Source organism: Acanthaster planci, linkage group LG03 (genome assembly GCF_054643075.1).
Source record: "Acanthaster planci isolate LZ-2023a linkage group LG03, COTS_SCS, whole genome shotgun sequence".
Classification (NCBI taxonomy): Eukaryota; Metazoa; Echinodermata; class Asteroidea; order Valvatida; family Acanthasteridae; genus Acanthaster; species Acanthaster planci.
The window spans coordinates 20,686,942-20,706,914 of record NC_141779.1 but is presented as its reverse complement, the minus strand read 5'-3'; the positions used below and the strand labels follow the sequence as shown (position 1 = coordinate 20,706,914).

The 19,973-nt window shown below is 42.2% G+C and overlaps 1 protein-coding gene across 5 annotated transcripts; it reads left to right on the top strand.

Annotated features, from left to right (window-relative positions):
- The first annotated feature begins 1,212 nt into the window (after nt 1-1,212).
- LOC110991090 (uncharacterized) lies at nt 1,213-19,694 on the top strand. Of its 5 annotated transcripts, none has more exons than XM_087134408.1 (5): nt 1,213-1,551; nt 2,437-2,523; nt 4,715-4,892; nt 14,012-14,185; nt 14,349-19,694. In XM_087134408.1, exons 4-5 carry the CDS (start codon nt 14,064-14,066, stop codon nt 16,987-16,989), a joined length of 2,763 nt encoding a protein of 920 aa, XP_086990534.1. In that variant the 5' UTR covers nt 1,213-1,551; nt 2,437-2,523; nt 4,715-4,892; nt 14,012-14,063; the 3' UTR covers nt 16,990-19,694. The 5 variants fall into 5 exon arrangements, with proteins under 5 accessions (XP_086990534.1, XP_086990533.1, XP_022111949.2 ...); XM_087134407.1 differs by having other exon boundaries at nt 2,437-2,528; XM_022256255.2 differs by lacking the exon at nt 4,715-4,892 and having other exon boundaries at nt 1,215-1,551.
- The last annotated feature ends 279 nt before the right edge of the window (nt 19,695-19,973 follow it).

Here is a 19,973-nt window from a genome sequence, read left to right as displayed (position 1 = left end):
CATACAGCGTCGTTACAATACACTGACAAGTTGGTCAAAACATGAAATATTACCGTTACTTCGTGCAAACATAACTTCGCCTTACGTGCCTGAAAAATGACACTGGATTACGGAAACAGCGCCCTAGCCTGATTGGCTAGCCTTACCGCTGCTTGGCAACGTTAGAATATATTTCCGTACGGCGTTGCCATTATCATATTCGTAATGTCAAACACTTAATTCTGGTCGAGTGTCAAACAAACATGTAAGGGGACACATTTTAGGAGGAGGCAAACAGTAACATGTACGTAACAAGGTGAATAACTTGTCAGTAAATGTCAAATTTCACAACAGGAAGAAATTAAAGCTACTTCAGTCTACTCTTCTCACTTATCAAACCAGCTCCACTGAGGGGAGCTCATTTTGCCTACGCACAGATGTTCTTTATGCCCGGGCTGAAAACCCTATTTAATTTATTTCATCGCAGACAAGACAGGGGTGTGTTACTTGTCATAAAATATAAGTACTTCAACCCAGGTCATATTTATAACGTAATTTGCCATGGAATGGTCTGGGTTTGAAGGGTATAGGGCCGTACGTAAATATGGTACACTGCAGTGAGCCTGAACTGTGATACCCCCGCACATGCCTGAAATTATCAAAGTTTTTCTTAGGGAAATATAGTACGACGGCCAAGAACTTTTTCCGGGGGCGGGGCACCAGAGACAAATTGGGAATGTTATCCATATGGCACGGTCAATATTTCAGCGAGTTTGTTTAGAATCGAAGCAAATAGTAGGTTGTGGAGAGTTTACACAAACCGTGTAAAAATATGACGTTGAAACTGAACATACAATTGTCACCGTAACGAAAATTGAAGTGTGGAATTAATTGCGACTCCATCAAAGAAATAGCTTCCATAAACATTGTTCAATAAATGCCAGAATTTTGTCTGAAAGGAATTGTCCGAGATAAAAAGTTCGGGAAAATTGCCCTTCCAGAAGTCTCGCGTGGAATACAATCTGAAACGAAATCCACACAAAGTACAGCTGAAGGCGAGGGTGGTTTGATCGAGCATGGCTTGAGGAAGTGTACATGTACATGTATATTTACAAGTACACGTACTTTGTAAACAGCGTTATTTAATACACGTACTCCATCGGGAGTGGCCATTTCCAACAGTCAGCAATTTGGTCGCCCGCGTTGACATTACGCAACAGGGTGTGCGAGCTCTGACCTAATCCTCATTAGGCATGCAGCGTTACCATGGTCACGACGTGGTCTATGGAAGGATATCTCGACCCCGGCCTATATGGGCCGAATAGACCTCGCATAAGTATGCGGTGGAAGTACTGCGCCTGTGCGTGGCGATATAATGACGTGGGACATCGCAAAGCACTGAGTGCACCGTTGTGGTTTTGTGCCGAACACAATAGGACGCATTTTAGAAGTGGTAAGCGTGCCACAGTACGAGTCACAAACGAGGTCGGCTGTGCAGGTGTTCATATTCTGGGATCATCTACTGACCGTCACGATCAGAAAGGGCTTTTTACAAGACACGAATAATTGTCGGTAAGTGTTGGAGTTCAACTCCACGTTTTAACGCGATTGTGTAACGCAATCACGGTTCAATCACGTAGAACAGACGTTTGATCGACCTCAGTTCAAGCCTCGGCCCGCACGGTCATGTAAAACTGTCATTATGAGAGGAAAAAACTTGCCGCTTTGAACAGTAATGGCGTGTCCCATTCCCTTCATTATATGGAGCGCTAGTTTTGCATAAGTGTGTTGTAGGCTCTGTAGGCCTATATATCGTGTTGTGATCGTACGTTGTCTCGTGTCAGTCACGTTATGAATAAAACACAGTTAGCATCGAGGTTTACATGTTGACAAAGGTTGACGAATCTGTCTTTTACGTTTTCCTACAAAACGTTCCTTAAAATTTACCGCAATGCCTCTTAGATAATTTTTTCTTTGACCACGGACAGTAACCTTTATCTTCGCAGCATGGAAACGTCGGTGATCTATATTTTGCTTACTTGTGTTTTGCATATTTCATGGGACGCGGTCGAGGTTCCTGTCTTGGCAAACAGCCGAGGACAAAGTTGTCAGCCCAGTGTCATTTTTGTATTTTTTTAAAATCCAACTTCATCAAGGTACTCCGACCAAAAACAAGCTGGCTTTATTTTAGAAGGGATTGTAAAGTTAGACCTAACTGGTATAACTCACAGCAGAACCCATTTGCTTACGATTTAAAATAAAAATTACAAAATGCCATATATAAGGACTGACATGTGAAACAAACCGCTACGTATTCGTACGTAAGTTAGGTTTGTCAATGAAACTACATGTATATCATGTACTGACCCACTGCTTGATGTGGTAAAATTATCAGTAGGTCTAGAGTCTGGAAAGGTCAGTCTACAGTAAAGCTTTTTATTCCTTTGTTACTTTCAGGATTGTGAAGACTGTTTCATGTAACATCTGGGCTGTTCCATTTCACCACTCATTTGTGAAGTCAAATGGACTGCTCCAATTAACTGAGTAAGGTATATATGGCATATACATGTATCTCTATCAGTAGGCCTACCGAGAATTCCGGGCACGGATCGATCTCAGCCAATACCTGTTAGCCTCTAAACATCAAAACAAGAAATACATATACATGTGTAACGAGGGAGCTCAACACTGCCAAGCCTCCACACAGGGTACATGTACATTCAACTCCCGACATTATGCATGGCGCAATTATCAACCTTTGGCGACCTGGTCGACCTGCTGAATATAAGTGCAGTGTATACATATGTGCGGGTGCGTGACTGCACGTACCTCATGCTTCTTGAACATTGGAGTACACTGTTTAGTTAGGAAACTTTTGTGTGTCATGTCTATATCACATGCTCGAAGGAAAGATAAGGTTTATAGCGACATTCTGATTCTGCCAGTCGAAAACCACAAAGAACATTGTGATTTTTCACATTTTGCCGCATAGGATTGGCTGAACGTGAATTTGTAAACAATTCCCGCTATTCATTTTGTTACATGTGGGCCACCAGCGTCGCCAGTCGAAAACGTTTATCTTGACTTCAGACATCTGTGAAACATCATTTCGTTAAAAGTGAGCCACAAGGAAACACCTTTCTTCCGTTTGACTTTGTGGCGCTATTACTTGAATTATACAGGGTGTCCTCGGCCTTTAGACCCCTCTCCTATTTCCGTCTGGGCCGTCAAAGTTTACAGATATATCACCTTTGCTTCATTGCAGATTTAACTTCCAACTTTAGCTTACATTTTGACACATTGCTCTCAAGAGGGCTGCATTTTATGTACACGTAGTTTGTTATCTGGTGTTTCAATGGCTGAGTGGTCGAGCCTGGATTTTTGTACACCCAGTGAATTGTTCTTTGCTTCTGCATTGATGGCCGTCCACTCGTGTATCAGCTTTTGTAGACAAGCATACGACTGTGGCGTGCGCGCATGGAGGCAGGGATAGCACAGCAGGCCGTGGTTTGTGTGGGCGAACAAAGGAACTTTGGCACGCTGAATGGCGCCAGACTAGGGCCCTCTTCGTCCGCGCGCTGACTTGGACTATTATAATGATACTCCTGGCATTACATATTCATTGTTACTATGGCTACTGAAGACGTGGGCTGCAGCGAGTGCAACGTCTAACGCATTGCTTAATTAATTGGGGCGTGCACCTTAAACATGAATCGTACATGCTGCTGTTCGGTACATGCACTTCGTTGTCTGGATCTATGTTCGGTGCCAGTGATGATTCAGTGGATCACATGTACATGAACATTTACATGTATATTGATTTTCAGTCGCAGGATCAAAAAGGTACATACCTTTGAATACTAAGATTTTCATGCGTATGTATTCAACTATAAAGACTAAGATCAGAAACGATGAAGGACAGATATTTTAACTAACAACTGGTTTAACAATTCAAGAGAAATGCGTTTGCCTATATAATAGTGAATATCGTTTAAATCAATATGTTGATGAATTCACATCAACTTAATTTCAACCAGGCAACAGCAAGATGTTGAGCACGTTTTGAGACTTGATGTAATGGTGCACCATGTAGTGATCGAGAGTTCGATAAAGTACGTTTAATAAACATTGATAAATTCGGTGCTAACCAAATTAATAAGTATATGAGAAGATCAAAATTTGAAAACATCGGTGTTATATGGGCAACATAAATGTATGTATAAACTGTACTCCCTTATAAAATGTCATTTTGTTTTCAATTAACTCCCTTTTGGGGGTTTTTCGGTCATTGGAATTCCAGTCGAAATATATATACACGTAGATACATATTTTTAATATTGAGGAGCAGAACATGATTTTGGCATAATTTTTGGTTTGTTTCTTTATTAATAATAACTATATTTTTTAGAATTAAATGCACATAAGCCGGTTTCAAATCTGCCAAAATAAGCGTACGTTTAAAAATGAAAAGGAAATCAAGGTCGAACATTAATTTATATAAAATCTATATTTTTAGCCTATGAATTATTCAGTTATCAATCAATATTTCTCGAAAACCTGGATCCTTTTGGGTATGGTTGAAATATGGGCTGTGTGTGGGTGCGTGTGTGCAGGCGTGGCGTACATAGTGTGGACTTCTGCACAAAAGTCCACGTAATATACATGTACATGTAGGTTGTGATGAGCGTTGTGTGGACTCGCACACATCCACAGTTTTCCCCTCTCTGAAACACAGCTTTAGAGGCATTTTGGGGTCAAGGTTATCTGTGGCAAATAGAAGAGGAACAGTCCAGGATTTTCATCAAAAATCCAGCTCGAAAGAGTCATCGTACTGGGAGATAAAGGAGCAATTTTCCCAAGTTACCTTAACCTAAGGAGAGCAAAGGAATGATCACCCTTCTTATGTGAAACAGGTATGCTTGTGTGCGTGTTTGGGTGGAGGTAAATTGTAGTTTTCCCCCCTTATAATTCTAAGTTGTTAACTCCTTTATGTAACCATTTTTTCAGGTTTCGTTTTAGTGTGATTTTGTTCATATCACTGTTTTCATGCCTTGAATGACAGGGATAACACTTTGCAATGGTGCTTGTATTCGTGACAAAGAAACGAAACAGAAACTGAGTGCACTAAACAGATGCTGGGCAATCCTAAGAGATATGAAGGCCTCCTTCGTGCACGGCCGGTAGTGGGTGCGCGTGATGTCCAGTCAGTACACATGTACATGTATACAGATCAGCGAGTGAATTTGATAGCCTAATCAGTCCAGTGACCTTGTTCCCACATCTGGCATTTTTATTGGTCAAAGGTCAGTTATTTTTTCCTGCTTATTTTCACAATGGTGTTAGCGCTACAGGAAAAAATATTATAACCCGACAGGTTATATGAATCGACACAAGAGGATGACTTGAGACAAAGTTGTACTGTAGTTGATGTGGTTTATTCGGCTGGCTCGATGTGCGGCTCTCTGCCCAATTGCCAGAACTCATAGGGATTTTATACATTTGCTGGACATTCCATTTTTCATCCATCATACAAGTTTCCTTGCCTTATTAGGTATTAGCTACTAGTCTTTGAATATTAATACAGCGTGCATGAATATGTTTGGTTCATTTGGATTTGAGGGTAGGGTTAGTCAAATTAATGAACACTGACTTTTCCTTATAAGGCCAGTGGGCTGCCTCATGACCCATCCGGTCCAGCCCTGCTTTCCTCCCCAAGGGCCTTGTGGTTCAACTAGTCATTCCTTAAGTGAGGCTCATTACTTGGAAAGTGGTTCTACTGTTGAAGGTCAATCCGTGCATTGAACTTAGGTAGCAATACAACATGTGCTATTGTAACATGGTGATATGTGCCCTCCCCTCGAAGCTTAAGTCTCCCGACTTAATAAGGAACAGAAACAACATGTAAAAAAAAAAAGAAAAGCAGTGATAAAACGTACTGGTGACCCTAAGCAAACAAAAATTAGTAATAATAATAATACATTAACAAAAGTCGAGAAATAAAAACAATAGATAACTTCATGAAACCACAGAAATATAAGAGAATGAGTGTACAGGCACTGCAATCATGTCCATGGCCGGCATATAGTACGAAGCAAAGAAGGTAACAAACTGACAAATACTTAAGAAGAATGAACAAATAGCTATTAAAGATTAGAAGGTACATTACATAACTACGGTGAAAATTCATATTAGGACGTTATCAAAAAGCTAGACTATCAACTACAAGTACTGAGGCCCGAATACAATTACGTTCATCTTCTGCGATACTGTGCCTTAGATCGTTTGGTTTTTCGTATGTGGAAGTCTTGGATCAATTCGGCAGGAATATTTTCTTCGGGTTCCCAAGTTGTTTTGTCGTACCCTTTCCACTTTACCTGATAATGACGCTTGCCGTCAATAATGGCAGAGCGTCTGAGACTATGAACGATAAACCAATCACTACGACCTTGGTCATTAACGGCTGCTGGTGTATCGCCAGAGGGTTGTGTGGGACTGCCCAAGACAACGGGTGGGAGGTATGATTCGTGTGCGATGTCAGACTGAGTGGGTGTAGAATTAGGTGGGTCCTGCGCAAGGTCACTTAAAGTGTCATTGCCCTCAAACTCCTCAGCACCCAGCTCAGTGTGGCCGTTTAAGCCATCAGGAATGTGAACTGGTCTGTCCTGAGGATCATGGTATTGCTTCAGCCGATTCGCGTGGACTGGGGACAACATAAGTTTGTTATCGCTGCACTTGCGAAGTTTGTAGGTGAAGTTGTCTCGAGCCTCGCAGATATAGTAGGGACCTAGCCACTTATGGCACATTTTGGGCGATAAGCCAACTTGACGTTTCGAACAGTACAACCATACTTTTTGTCCTTCTTGATAAGCTGGGGTTTTAGATTTCTTGTCAAACTGGGCTTTGTATTTTGCTTGTGACGTTTTCGTGTTTTCTGCGGCAATTTTGCGCGCGGTGTCGAGGTTTTGCATGATACGCTCAAGTGTAGGATTTGACCGGGCACCGGCCTGCGCTTGGGGTAGCAATGCGGTATCAATCGGCAGATGACATTCACGACCAAATAGAATCATGAACGGGCTAAGTTGTGTGGATTCAGTGGCTGGTGTGCTTCGATAAGCGAACATGACACTGGGAAGTAACTCCACCCAGTTTGATTGGTCTGGCTTGCAATAAGCGCGAAGGGACTGCCAAATGAAACTGTTCATGCGCTCACACGTTGCATTCGTTTGTGGATGATAGCTACTGGTCTGAACTTTGGTGATCTGAAAGATGTTGCACAACTGCTTGATAAGTTTAGACATGAACTGCGTTCCTCTGTCAGAGAGGAGGGAGGAAGGAGCACCGTATCGGCATATTATTTCATTGTACAGTATTTTGGCTACTTCCTCGGCATCCTGCGTCTTGAGGGGGAAAGCTTCGCACCATTTTGAGAACGAGTCGACAATCAAAAGAATGTACTTGTACCCCTCAGGAGATGGCTTCAAAGGGCCAAGTATGTCAATGTGTAACCTGGAGAACACCTCCCCTACAGGCAGTGGTCGGAGGGGCGCGCGCTGAGCGTGATGGTTAACCTTTATGCGTTGGCAGGTTGTACATGACTTCACATAGGCTTCAATCTGAGAAAACATTCGGGGCCAAAAATATTTCTGGCGAATACTGTTGTATGTGCGATCGATTCCCTGGTGTCCTCCCAGGACTGAGTCGTGATATGCAAGGAGTACGTCATGGTGTAAGCATTGAGGAACGACTAACTGTTTGATCTGTCTGTCAACTCTGTGACCTTTGCCCCTGGGATAATAGTAATGAAACAATACACCGTCCTGTACGACATAATCCTGAACTTCAGCGACTATTCGTCGAGCAACATGAGCATCGGGCGGCAAACTACCATCCTCTAAATACTCAATGTACTGACGTAGGGAAATATCACGTCGCTGGCGAGCTTTGATATCAATGGATGGGTCCATCAAACTGTCTGGGTTATCGATAGAACATACGGTTTCCTTCTCCGACATAGCAGCGTACGTCAATTTGTATTCGTATGTTTCCTCCTTCCGTGATTGACTGAGCGTGTGGATCTGATGCACAGTGTCTACCGGGAGTGAATCTGCCTTAGGGGTTTGAACTTGAGAGGCGCTGATGGAATATTGTCGACGGGAAAGGGCATCGGCATTACCATGGGATGTGCCAGATTTGTGAACAATTTCAAAATCATACCCCTGCAGCACGATAGACCAGCGGCCTAATCGACCCATTGCATTGTGTATAGATCTGAGCCACTGCAGAGAAACGTGATCGGTATGGACACGGAAACGTCTGTTAGCTAGATACACCCGATAAAACTGAATACCTTCGACAACAGCTAGCCCCTCCCTTTCAGTTATAGACCACTTTTGTTCAGCTTTTGTGAGTGCTCTCCCACCGTACTGAATCACAATCTCCTTACCGTTGTCGTCGGTTTGAGAGAGGATGTAACTGATTGCAAAGCCACTAGCATCAGTAGCGAGAATGAACTCACGATCAAAATTGGGATAGCCGAGAACTGGTGGGGAGATAAGTGCTTGTTTCAGCTGGTGAAAAGCACGATCACAATCTGCTGTCCATACAAATGACACGTCTTTCTGTAGGAGTCTGTTAAGGGGTGCGGCTATGTTGGCATAACCTTTCACAAACCTACGATAGTAGTTACAGAGTCCTAGAAACGAACGAACTTCTGATGGGTCTTTAGGGATAGGGAAAGTAGTAACCGCTGATGTTTTGGCGGGATCAGTCTTAATCCCCTGCTTCGATATGATGTGCCCAAGATAGGTAACCTGTTTGGCAGCAAAGTGGCATTTTTGTGGTTTCAATTTCAAGTTTGCACAACGGAGCCGGTCAAAGAATGCCTGCAAGTGTTTCAGATGTGTGTCAAAATCAGGTGAGAAAATGATAATGTCATCCACATACACGAGTGCAAATTTCCAAGTCAGCCCACGCAAGACTTGGGTCATAACCATTTGGAAGGAAACTGGTGCATTCATGAGACCAAATGGAAGTTTCTTGAACTGGTAATTGCCACTATGAGATGTGAAAGCCGTTTTCGCGCGGCTATCTTCATCCAGAGGTATTTGCCAAAATCCTGACGCAAGATCGAGTACAGTGAATATCGTAGCATGGGATTCACCTATGGTATCATATACATCATCAGGTCGTGGTAGAGGGAAAGACATGGGTTTTGTGACTCGATTGAGGCGACGGTAATCGATAGCAAAGCGGAATTCGCCATTCTTCTTTTTCACAAGAACAACCGGGCTAGCCCAGGGTGAGGTTGATGGTTCAATTATGTCAGCGTTGAGCATATCTTGGATTTGCTTGTCAATTTCTGCTTTGTGAACAGGGGAAGTGCGATAGAAACGTTGGTGGATTGGTTGTGCGTCACCCGTGTCTATTCTGTGGTGATGAATATTAGTGGTACCCAAATCAGTTACATCTTTCGAGAAAACCTCCTTGTTCCGAGCCAAAAATAAGATAAGTTGTTGCTTTTCATCTGACGTTAAATCAGAATCCTCCATAGTGATAGCAAGTTCCTCTACAATGTCAGGGTGCTCAACACTTTCGGTCACGGTTACAGTGTGTTTGTGTGTCACATCTGTTTGTTTAGGCTTAACCGTAGGGGTATCTTTTCCGCCGACCTCAAAGCTTTCAATATACATATCATCAGAGAGTGGCTCCCAATAGCCAACCACTTGGTTACGTTTTATCTGCACAGAATTGTCAGAAGGATTCATGAGCTGATATACAGATTTACCACAAACAGATTTAACAACACACTTGGCGCCAACTAACTGTGTGTCCTCATACAAGGTTGGAACAGGTTCAATAATGCCGTATTGGGCCTTAACATTTCTACATTGAACAGGAAGTACAGTCTGTGTTCTGGGTGCCAATGATACATTACACACTGCCCGGACAGTTACCTTCTTTGCCTCTTTACCTACTAATGGAATAGAAGGGGAATCGGGGAACACTACATGATTTTCCTCAAACGATATCTTGGCCTTATGCGCTTTCAAGAAGTCTACACCAAGAATGATTTCGTGGTTCATAGTTTCCAGGATATAGAATGGATGTTCAAAATTCTGCTCTCCAATAGAAAGCGGCAGAACAACCTTGCCCATAACTCTAGTTACATGACCAGCAACACCTGAAATTAAGGGCACATCTGAATGGCCCAAAGGGAACTGATCTTGAGGAAAACACTGCGCGTATGTATTTCTAGTCATGCATGATATTAACGCACCCGTATCGAGTAACGCGAATCGTTTATCGGAGCCAATTTTTACCTGAACTAAATTGCTTCCGCCTGACATGGCAGAAACATTAGTCAGGTGTGGAACCGGAGATGTCTGATTTTCTAGTCATTGATTTGACAGGTGGATATCATTGACGGTGTTAGATCGGTTACGTTGGAAACACACTCTAGCAAAATGACCAAACTTACGACAATAGTTACATTCAATACCCCAGGCCGGACATGTTTGCCTACTTGTACACTCACCTCCACATCCACTGCACGGGTACATCATCATCGGAGGCCTAGTCGGTTGTGCTTGCTGCTGTCCTCGGCCTTGGCGTTGGCGCAGGAAAACTTGGGATCGCTGAGGGCGGAGCTGATTCTGTCCTGCGTTTGGTAGTTGTTGGGGCGTTGGCTGGGTGGCAGAGATGGTTGTCAGCTGATCTTTCAGGGCGGTTATCTGGGCTGTTAAATGTTTAATCGCCGAGTTGACTTCGGTGGAAGGTGTTTCGTCTTGTGTGTACGTTGATTGCGCTATCCGCGCTTGAGTCACCGCCTCGTCCACGGTCTTTGGGTGAGCCTTGATGACGTATGCTCGAATGTTGGGGCGTAGTCCTCTGATGAAGGCCTCCATCCTTTCCTCCGGTGACTTCTTCAGTTGACAGCACAGCTTTTCTATGTCCACCAGGTATTTCTCGACCGTTTCGTTCGTCTGTTGCTTTCGGTCGGCGAGCTCTGAGAGTCTAACCCATCGCATGCCTTCGTGGGGCTGATACTTTTTGAGAAACGCCTGCTTGAGTGTTGCAAAGGCGGCCTTAGTCTCCCCAGGGAGATCTCTATACCAGTAGCTAGCGGCACTTGAAAGATAGAGAGGAAAATTGCTGGCTTGTTGTGCTGCAGTCCAAGTCTTTTGAAGACCATATCTCTCGTACCGGTCAAGCCAAAGCTCGGGATCCTCCGAGTCATACCCAGTAAACTTTGGGAGGATAGATTCGATATGTGCTGTACATGCCATGGCTGATGAAAGCTGTTGCTTGGACTTCGATCGTGTGATCATGAAAGACTTGACGTAGAGAGAGCTACCCGGATTCTCCACCAAATATAACCCGACAGGTTATATGAATCGACACAAGAGGATGACTTGAGACAAAGTTGTACTGTAGTTGATGTGGTTTATTCGGCTGGCTCGATGTGCGGCTCTCTGCCCAATTGCCAGAACTCATAGGGATTTTATACATTTGCTGGACATTCCATTTTTCATCCATCATACAAGTTTCCTTGCCTTATTAGGTATTAGCTACTAGTCTTTGAATATTAATACAGCGTGCATGAATATGTTTGGTTCATTTGGATTTGAGGGTAGGGTTAGTCAAATTAATGAACACTGACTTTTCCTTATAAGGCCAGTGGGCTGCCTCATGACCCATCCGGTCCAGCCCTGCTTTCCTCCCCAAGGGCCTTGTGGTTCAACTAGTCATTCCTTAAGTGAGGCTCATTACTTGGAAAGTGGTTCTACTGTTGAAGGTCAATCCGTGCATTGAACTTAGGTAGCAATACAACATGTGCTATTGTAACATGGTGATAATATGGACAATATAAATAAACTGTTCACCTAAACCATTTTCTCTTTTAACCAAGATAATCTTTTCTCGTTACTTATAATTTCACACCAAGTGCTGAAAAGGTTTCCGACTACACTGCAGTGGTATGTCAACGCTTTTAGAGAGTGTGCACCGAAGTCACAACTAACAAGTTTAAAAAGTTGTTCCGCCCTTTCCTTCCTTTGTAATGTTTTGACGTCAAGGTTTTGAATAAATCTCGACGATTGGAAAAATTGTTGAAATGGCGAACATCAAAAAAGTGAGGTTTCTGTTGTACACTTACATATAGGTCAGTCTGCAGAAGGACGACGTAGCATTAATTTACGTTGATTTTTCACCACAAGGAAATCCGGAATAGGCCTTTACCCAACCTGACCTTGTTGATGAAACAAATGAGTCATGAACAGTTCAGTACAAAGGTACTACGCATAGAGCCTACCGGGCCCTAAGTGTTCCCAGACAGTACTGTCTGCCAGGTGAATATTACTCTGACGAAATACTTTATTTTCCATGGCAGCAGCTCAGAGGAGTCGATCAGATATGCTTACGCAAACGAAAAAATTGAATATTAATTTGGACCTTAAAAAAATGCTGTATCATTCAACACAAAAACTTTCACATAGCAAGAGCTATATGTGAACTCTGGGAAAATGTTAGGGGTCATGACATGAATTTACTTGGTAAAATGTTCTGTGCATTTTTCTACTCTTAAACGTGTGAACCCTATTTGCCACTCATTGGGGCCCATCTCACTGAGAATTACTCTTTTTTAAACACTGAAAAAATTCCATCTTTTTCGGATATATGAGTGGGCTGTTGGTGCGATTTCAAGAATTTAATTTGATTTGATAGTTTTGGTTTTAAATTAGGGACCCAAAATTTTGGTTGGGGAAACTATTTGTGAGAAAACCTACTTCACTTGCCCACTACTTTTAATGTCTTAGCAGGTCGATGAATCACAGAAGAAAAGAAAATTAACAATAGGAAATATGCCAAATTATAGTACATGTATAAATCTTGGTAGTGAAATTTTTGTTGTAGCATTCAGGTTACCCCCTGGAATGACACCGCATTTTTGCTCATTTTTGAACAATTGCAGTAGCAAAAAGGCCTAAGGGAAAATTGTCAGTACAGTTTATTTCAAAAGGGAACCGAAATGAAAATTGAGAAAAAGAGGAAATGCCAACATGGTTACGTTTACGACGGCGCCATTTAATGTTATAGGTAGATTTCATAGGCCTTTTTATGGGGATAAATGTTTGTAATAAAAATGTATGTAATAAAAACAAACTGGAAGGTAAAATAGAAACCGAACGTATTCATTGCAGTCATTTAATTTTATTTTCTCATTTATCACATGATGTTAAGGAAGGAGAATAACAGTCACGATTCTCTACCACGCGCCAAAACGGCCAATTAAATATTTTTATTTACACACTGATGTTTGTCATAAGTTGGAAGAATTGAGCTTTAGAATGCCATTTGAGGCAATTTTACGCAAAGTAGCAGGCGACAATCACTAATGGTTGCCGAAGTAGCTTTTGACGTGGGGGGGAGCTCACAGCACCAGGGCAATTTGAAAATAATAAGGAAAAGGGGGAAAAATGAAAGATATGGGGAAAATTTCCAGTTCAGTCTAGCTTTGCCGGTGTGCTGTGAATTAGCTTGGATAAGCATCAAATCCATGCGCATAGTGATATTATTATGCATTATAGCAGGGTGTGTTCAAGTCCATACATGTATAGCTTCCACAGGGCAACCCTGACTTGGTGGCTGTGTGTGCCGTGTCAAACCAGCGAAACGCAGGACGAGACTGAACCCAGTCAACTTGTAGATGTAACGCGAACGTACCCTCAGGAAATGTTACGTCCTCATTCGTTAGATACGATTTCGAGATTATAATGGGAAACCTCTCCTCTCCAATGCTGGCGCCACGAAGCTTTCAAATTCCAAGCATTCCTGCACTAAATCTGAGAATCTGATCCAGTAGTCAGAGGATTTTGCTACAGACTATGGAGGCCTGTAAAATTAACTCTGGTTTTGCACGGAAGGACTGTCACAGAAAAGAAATAAATTACACAAAGTGTGCCATAGCTTGCAATATTTTGAGTAAAAACATCGGCATGATATATTTGTGTGTGTTTTTTTTAATTAAACACAGGAGACAGTACCTTGATTTACTGCAGTTGACTGTTTTGACAAGACTTACATGCATGGCTATGCGACAAATCAAGCGGAACAGCCAGATGTCATCTTTAAACAACAGGGCGGGACCGCCCCTGGTGTCCAATAAGCCGGGGGAACCAATGGCGCTCTTTGCCGTACCGTTGCCAAGGTTTGTATGGTACAGTACGGGTAAATCGCCTAATCAGTTTGTGGGATTCAAGGTTGTTATTAAAGTAGTCATATTGAAAGTGAACTTTCCCCATTTCCCTGTTGGTACCAGTGCTTTAAAGTTTTGTCATTTCTATTGAGACTTGTTGTCATCCTTTCAACAGTTCCTGTAGGAGTGATTTCTTGTGCCTCTGTAAACGCCTCTTCTGGAATGTCGGAACATCTTACTTCTCAGCTTTCTGTCCTCTGACAGTTGGAGAAACCAGACTTCTTCCTCACTCTTCAGCAGTCGTCCAACTTGTCTCAGTGACGCCGGCTGTGTCGACAGGTCAGGAAGGTAAACAGGCGACACAAGATCTACTGGCGTACACCTCGTCGGGTGACATTGTTGGTATTCCCTATGTTTCCATCTCCAGGGATCATCATCCAAGGGGAAAACTTGCCAAAGGTTTCCCTTTCGGCGATCTGACCACATCTGCTTGGGTTCCCGCCATCAACGCCCCATATGTTGGCGGCACAACAGGCATACCATCTAAACAGGACGTATTCATCATACGTAATGATCAGGAAACAAGGAAGTCGTTGTTGAAGGGGGATAATGTTGTCTTTTCTCAACCGGACAGTAAAAAGTGTGACACATCAGCTGCCAAAGAGACCTTACCAGTACAGGATTTGCAGGGATCACCTGATCACGAGGTTCCTCAGACAAACAACTCCCCACAAAAGGAGAATGACCGATCGTCTAAGATGTCCCCAGCTTCCAGTTCCTTATACAAATTGTATACCTCAAACAGAAGAGATCAGGAGACCACAATTTCAACTTCTCCCAAAGGTAATCAAAAGGACTCTCTTGTCAAAGAATCAATCGAATCGCCTACAACGCCAGAGAAATGCACCAAATACCCGTCAATGGTTTTGCCACAGATTGATGCCGTGTTCTCATTAGCAGGTTCCACTTCAGACAATGAAAGCTTATCAAAGAGAATTGCAGATACTCTAGCAAAAAGAAATACTTCATTGCTGCAAAATCAAGAGATCAACACGTCATTGCCAATAGGTTCGTGTATTACTGGACACGATTCATCGACGCAGCAAGGTTGTGGTAATCCCGTTAAGGATTCCTTGTCTGACCCCTTGTCACCAAACCCAGCAACCCCAGCATCTCAGTTGGCATTGTCTCCTTCGAGTACATCTCTTGGATCATCAATACCACCCCAAGCAAGCGGTGGTTTGTCTTTGAAGCCTCTGCAAACGTGTTCATTGGAATCGGTGAGACAACCTGGTCAACGGCCGGAAACGCAGACTGTTGATCCTCTGATCCCCAGTCCTCCAGTGAAGGCCAGCCTTACAGCACAAGCACAGCCGCCCTTCACGAAGTCGGCTAAGGAGTCAGTAGAAATCACAACACGTAATTCCACAAGCCAACTCAGTCAAGGCCAGGCAAATCTAAGGAGGTCACACAAGAAGCTGTCCGGCTTTACCGTTAGGGAAATTCTGATGAGTCGTCGACTGACGACACCATCGCAACTTGTAACCTCGGCCAACGCACCGGCGGGCATTGGGACTCCAGCCCCCATCATAGTTCCTCTTAATGGAAGTTCTGCAGCAGTAAACTTGCAGAGTTGCTCCGTTTTTCAAAATAATCCAGATGTACCCGACAGGATGTCAGGTCTTAACACCACAAGGCTTGCTTCTGTAAGTGAAAGCAGTTCTGGTTGTGCAGAAAGTAAACAAACCGAAGTACCCTCTTTGAAGATGGTTATTAAAACCGAACGAGACTGTGACAATAACTTACGAACAACTTGTCATCCGGTGGGAAGCAAGCTTTTTGATCGTGACAAAATTCTGTCTCTGAAAATTCCAAAAATTGACATCAGTGGTTACGACTTTGTTGACCCGGCGTTGATCATGGAGGATAGAAGTGATGTCATATCGAGGAAGAATGCGATACAGGAAAGCAGCTTTTTCGGTGACACAGCAACCCTCGAGGGTAGCAACAAACATGGTGAATTGCAGTCAGAAAGGAAACTTTACGAACACATCCAAGTTACGAGAGCACTGAACGACAAAATGGACACAAACATCTTTCCAACCACTCAGATTGCCTCTCTAAACAGGGGCAGCTACCAAACTAATAAACATAAAAGAAGACGATCAAGGTTTCGATTGAGTCTGTCGAAAAAGGGCAAATCGAAGCTTAGCCATGACCAATCAAAATTGCACAGTGCTGCCTGGGTAGGAAAAAGGAATACTGCATGGCTGGATGGCCGAGAACGCCTTTCTGATTGCCAAAACAGATTATCTGAAAGAAGTAAACGCCCAAGACTGGCAAACTCGAATGGATATGATGCCAGTTTTTCTGGCAGTTTCTTCCAGTCTTTCGCGCAAGAGTCATTAAAACTATGCGAATCGGTAGAAGACACTCAGAATAACGCTGTTGAGTCGGGAAGAGGTTCAGGGAAAAGTACCCCCCGTGTCGCTCATACAGAGCATGAAACTCTAGAAGATCCGTGGAGCGACGCTTCAAGTTCCACTGGGAGTGAATGGGAATGTCCGGATAAAAGCTCTGTTGCTGATGTCGACAGCGACTGGGATTCCAGTTTGGAAGACGAAGTCACAAGCTCGCCTGTTAAATGTGTACAACCAATCAAGATGACACCTTTTGGGGATTTTCAACATATGGTGCTAAAGGACAGGTTGAGGTTGCTCGAACAGAGTTTAAAGGAGCATCAAACCGTCCTCAATTCGATGAAAAGGCCGCTAGAAACTGAACAGCGAGTCTTTGCAGCGGACAATAACCTCTGAGATAACCCAAAACAGACCAAACTAGTGTTATGAAGCGAATTATTGTACAATTTGAATCTGTACCAGGAATGTTAAAGTGAAACTACACGGTTAATTATTTTTTTGCGTTTTAACTACATTTACATGTACATTGTATAGGCCTATAGCTTATTTTTATGCTTGAATTTTCTTCCTTGCATTGTTCAATCTTGCAGTGCTGTTTAAACGAACCGCGCACATTTCATTCAGAGTTCATCGGTAAGTTCAGGATTAATGACTGCACTTTGAGATACCTAACACTCTTTGTAAGGCCATATTGTTGGCGTGATGGTGTCAGATGGAATGGACAGTGTGAATTGTGCCATGTGCTTATTTTGTAATTTACACTCCAAAAGACGTGCAGTTAATGCTTGTGAGAATGATATCTACACGAAAAAGTGTCCACTTTGTGAATTGTACTCTTCGGAACTAGTTTTGTACAGCTTATGCTCCTCTTCATTGTAAAAAAACTCTTTTTGGTTACTGTTATGTGAAATCACCATTTTGTTTGATGAAATTATTCGTGAGAATTAAAGCTTTGGTCACAGACTTACTGTCTTGAACTGGAACAACAAATCTCCAACCTTAAATTTCCATCACGAAAATAAGAATAATTCAGGCAAATGTAAGTGCAGAAATTGTTGCTACAGAGAGGAATGTACTTTAGATGACGTCACACTTTTTCATATAAATATGCAAATTGGCATTAGCATATAAATTTAAAAATCATGAAAGTGCCATTATTATTGCACACAAGATTGAAAATCAAGTTAGTTAAATGGGACACCGGAGCATATGCAAGAACTGCATTTAAGATTAAAGATTAAAGGGCCTTTAATTTCAAGGCTTGACATCCAAGAATTAGCATGTTTTACATCTGATTAACCGATACAACTCTTTTATCTGGAAGAAAAGTATGCCATTATCATGTCAAAGGCCCAGCCTTTCATTCAACAAACAACTTGTCTCAAACATGCACATGGTATGTATTTGTGTCAGAATGCTCGAAAAAATCATACGAGTATTTACATGGCGAGTTAATCAAGGCCAGAGCGCCTACATCTAAGAAAAAGGCGCACTCGTTCGCCCAGGAACAATTTTGAAAAAGCAAATCCTTCACTAATGGTAGAATTTTCTGTTTAAAGGTATTAAAGGCTTTACATATTGAGCACTGCAAAAGGATTTGTAAAGAGATGTGTTAATAATTGAAATTAAATCAAATACACAAAATTTAGTTAGTTTAAAGCAGGACTTGAATAACACTTTTATACACAGTGCGATGTTTTTATACAATGCTTTTGTACTTAGTAATTGTGTAAAGCCAGTCAGGAAAAAGGAAAGTGCAACGTCAGGGTACGTAGCGCAGTTCCATTGCCTGCTTCTCTTAACTGTATATTATAGCAGTGTAAATCCGTTTAAAGCACTGTAAAAATACCTGCAATTAACTCTGGTTGAAAGGCACCTTGATTGATGACGTTTGGGGAAGAAACGAGTCTGGTTAAGATGTTTAGACCTCTTGGCGAGTTTGACTTGGTCTTCGGCTACATTGGTGCTATCCAAAAGGTTTTGATAATACGTGCAGGTAATATTCTCAGAAATTAATACTAGAATAATACATCAAAAGTGGTCTTCCTTAAATTTTGGCTCATTAAAATGAAACCAAACAGAAACGCCGTGCTTGTAAGTAGGCCTCTTCGCGTGTACATGTGCATTATTCGTATGTAGAGCTGAGAACAAAGTGTATGCAAGACACCAAATCGCAATAGTGTTCTGTGGTTTGCTTGGAGTTGATTCGCGCAACGTCATTGCAGTCAGCTACAGGAAATTTACCTATTCCAGCATTTTCCGTCGTTGCTATAACGGAAAGCTCTCGTGAAGTTCACATTATAAATAGCATGGAACAACGCGACGAAGTAGAATTTATTCAGGAGTCAACTGGACTGAATTGAAAGCGATGCTAACTTTCCATTTGGCGAACGTGTACAAAAGAAAGCAACGGAATGAAACTCCATTGCAAATCAAATGCCAGTTCACGCGAATGAATAATTGAACACTTTCGTTATTCACTGTATAAATGTTATAAGCCATATTTGAAAAAAGTGAGAGTGACGCAATGGGACCCCAAATTGTCTTGCAACACCCAATTCAACTTATTGTGTTGAATGGGATCAGAAAACACGATTGAAAATGGCTTCCAGTGATTAAGGTCTATTGAGCTACATCCTTTGTACATGTAGGATCGAATTTAGGTCGAAGTTCTCACCGATTAAAATTTATTCAACGTCAGCACTACATGGTGTGTGGTTACCTGTAAAAGTGCAGTTACACATGTATATTCTAGCATGTTAGCAAAACAACGACCACATTAATGTAACGGTATTTATTTTTTTGTTTATATCCCATGGTTAATTACATGTAATTAACGTAACACTGAAGAACGCTAGTGAGCTTCCATGTTTTTTTACAATAAAACGTTCCAACCTTTTACATGTACCCAATGCGACCATAAGATAACATTTAAGGAGCAACACGAAAATGTGATAACATTTTGACGTTCCTATAACGTTCAGTTAAAGGGCCTGTGAAACATGGTTTTCTTAATTGTGATTGAAAATTGTACAGTTTTAAATGAAATCCAGAATGTAAAAGTTGTTTTGATGAATAAAATAGGAGAGAAAAAGGAAAAAGATTTTTGGCGAAACAGCCCTCCCATTAGAGGTATCTCATTAACATAAACAATTTACATATCTGTGACGAAAATTTGAGAAGACATCGCCGTTAGCACGTCAATTCTTGTCTTGGATTGCCTTCGGAAAATTCAGTCCAATTTTGGGGTATTTCAGCGATCATGCCGACCAGACGTTTTGCCGTAGGCTGCGGCAACAAGCCTTATGCTTTTCAACCGAAGCGAAATTTGGACAAATTTATATTTCCCATGATAGCTCTAAGTGTTTAGATTGAATAAT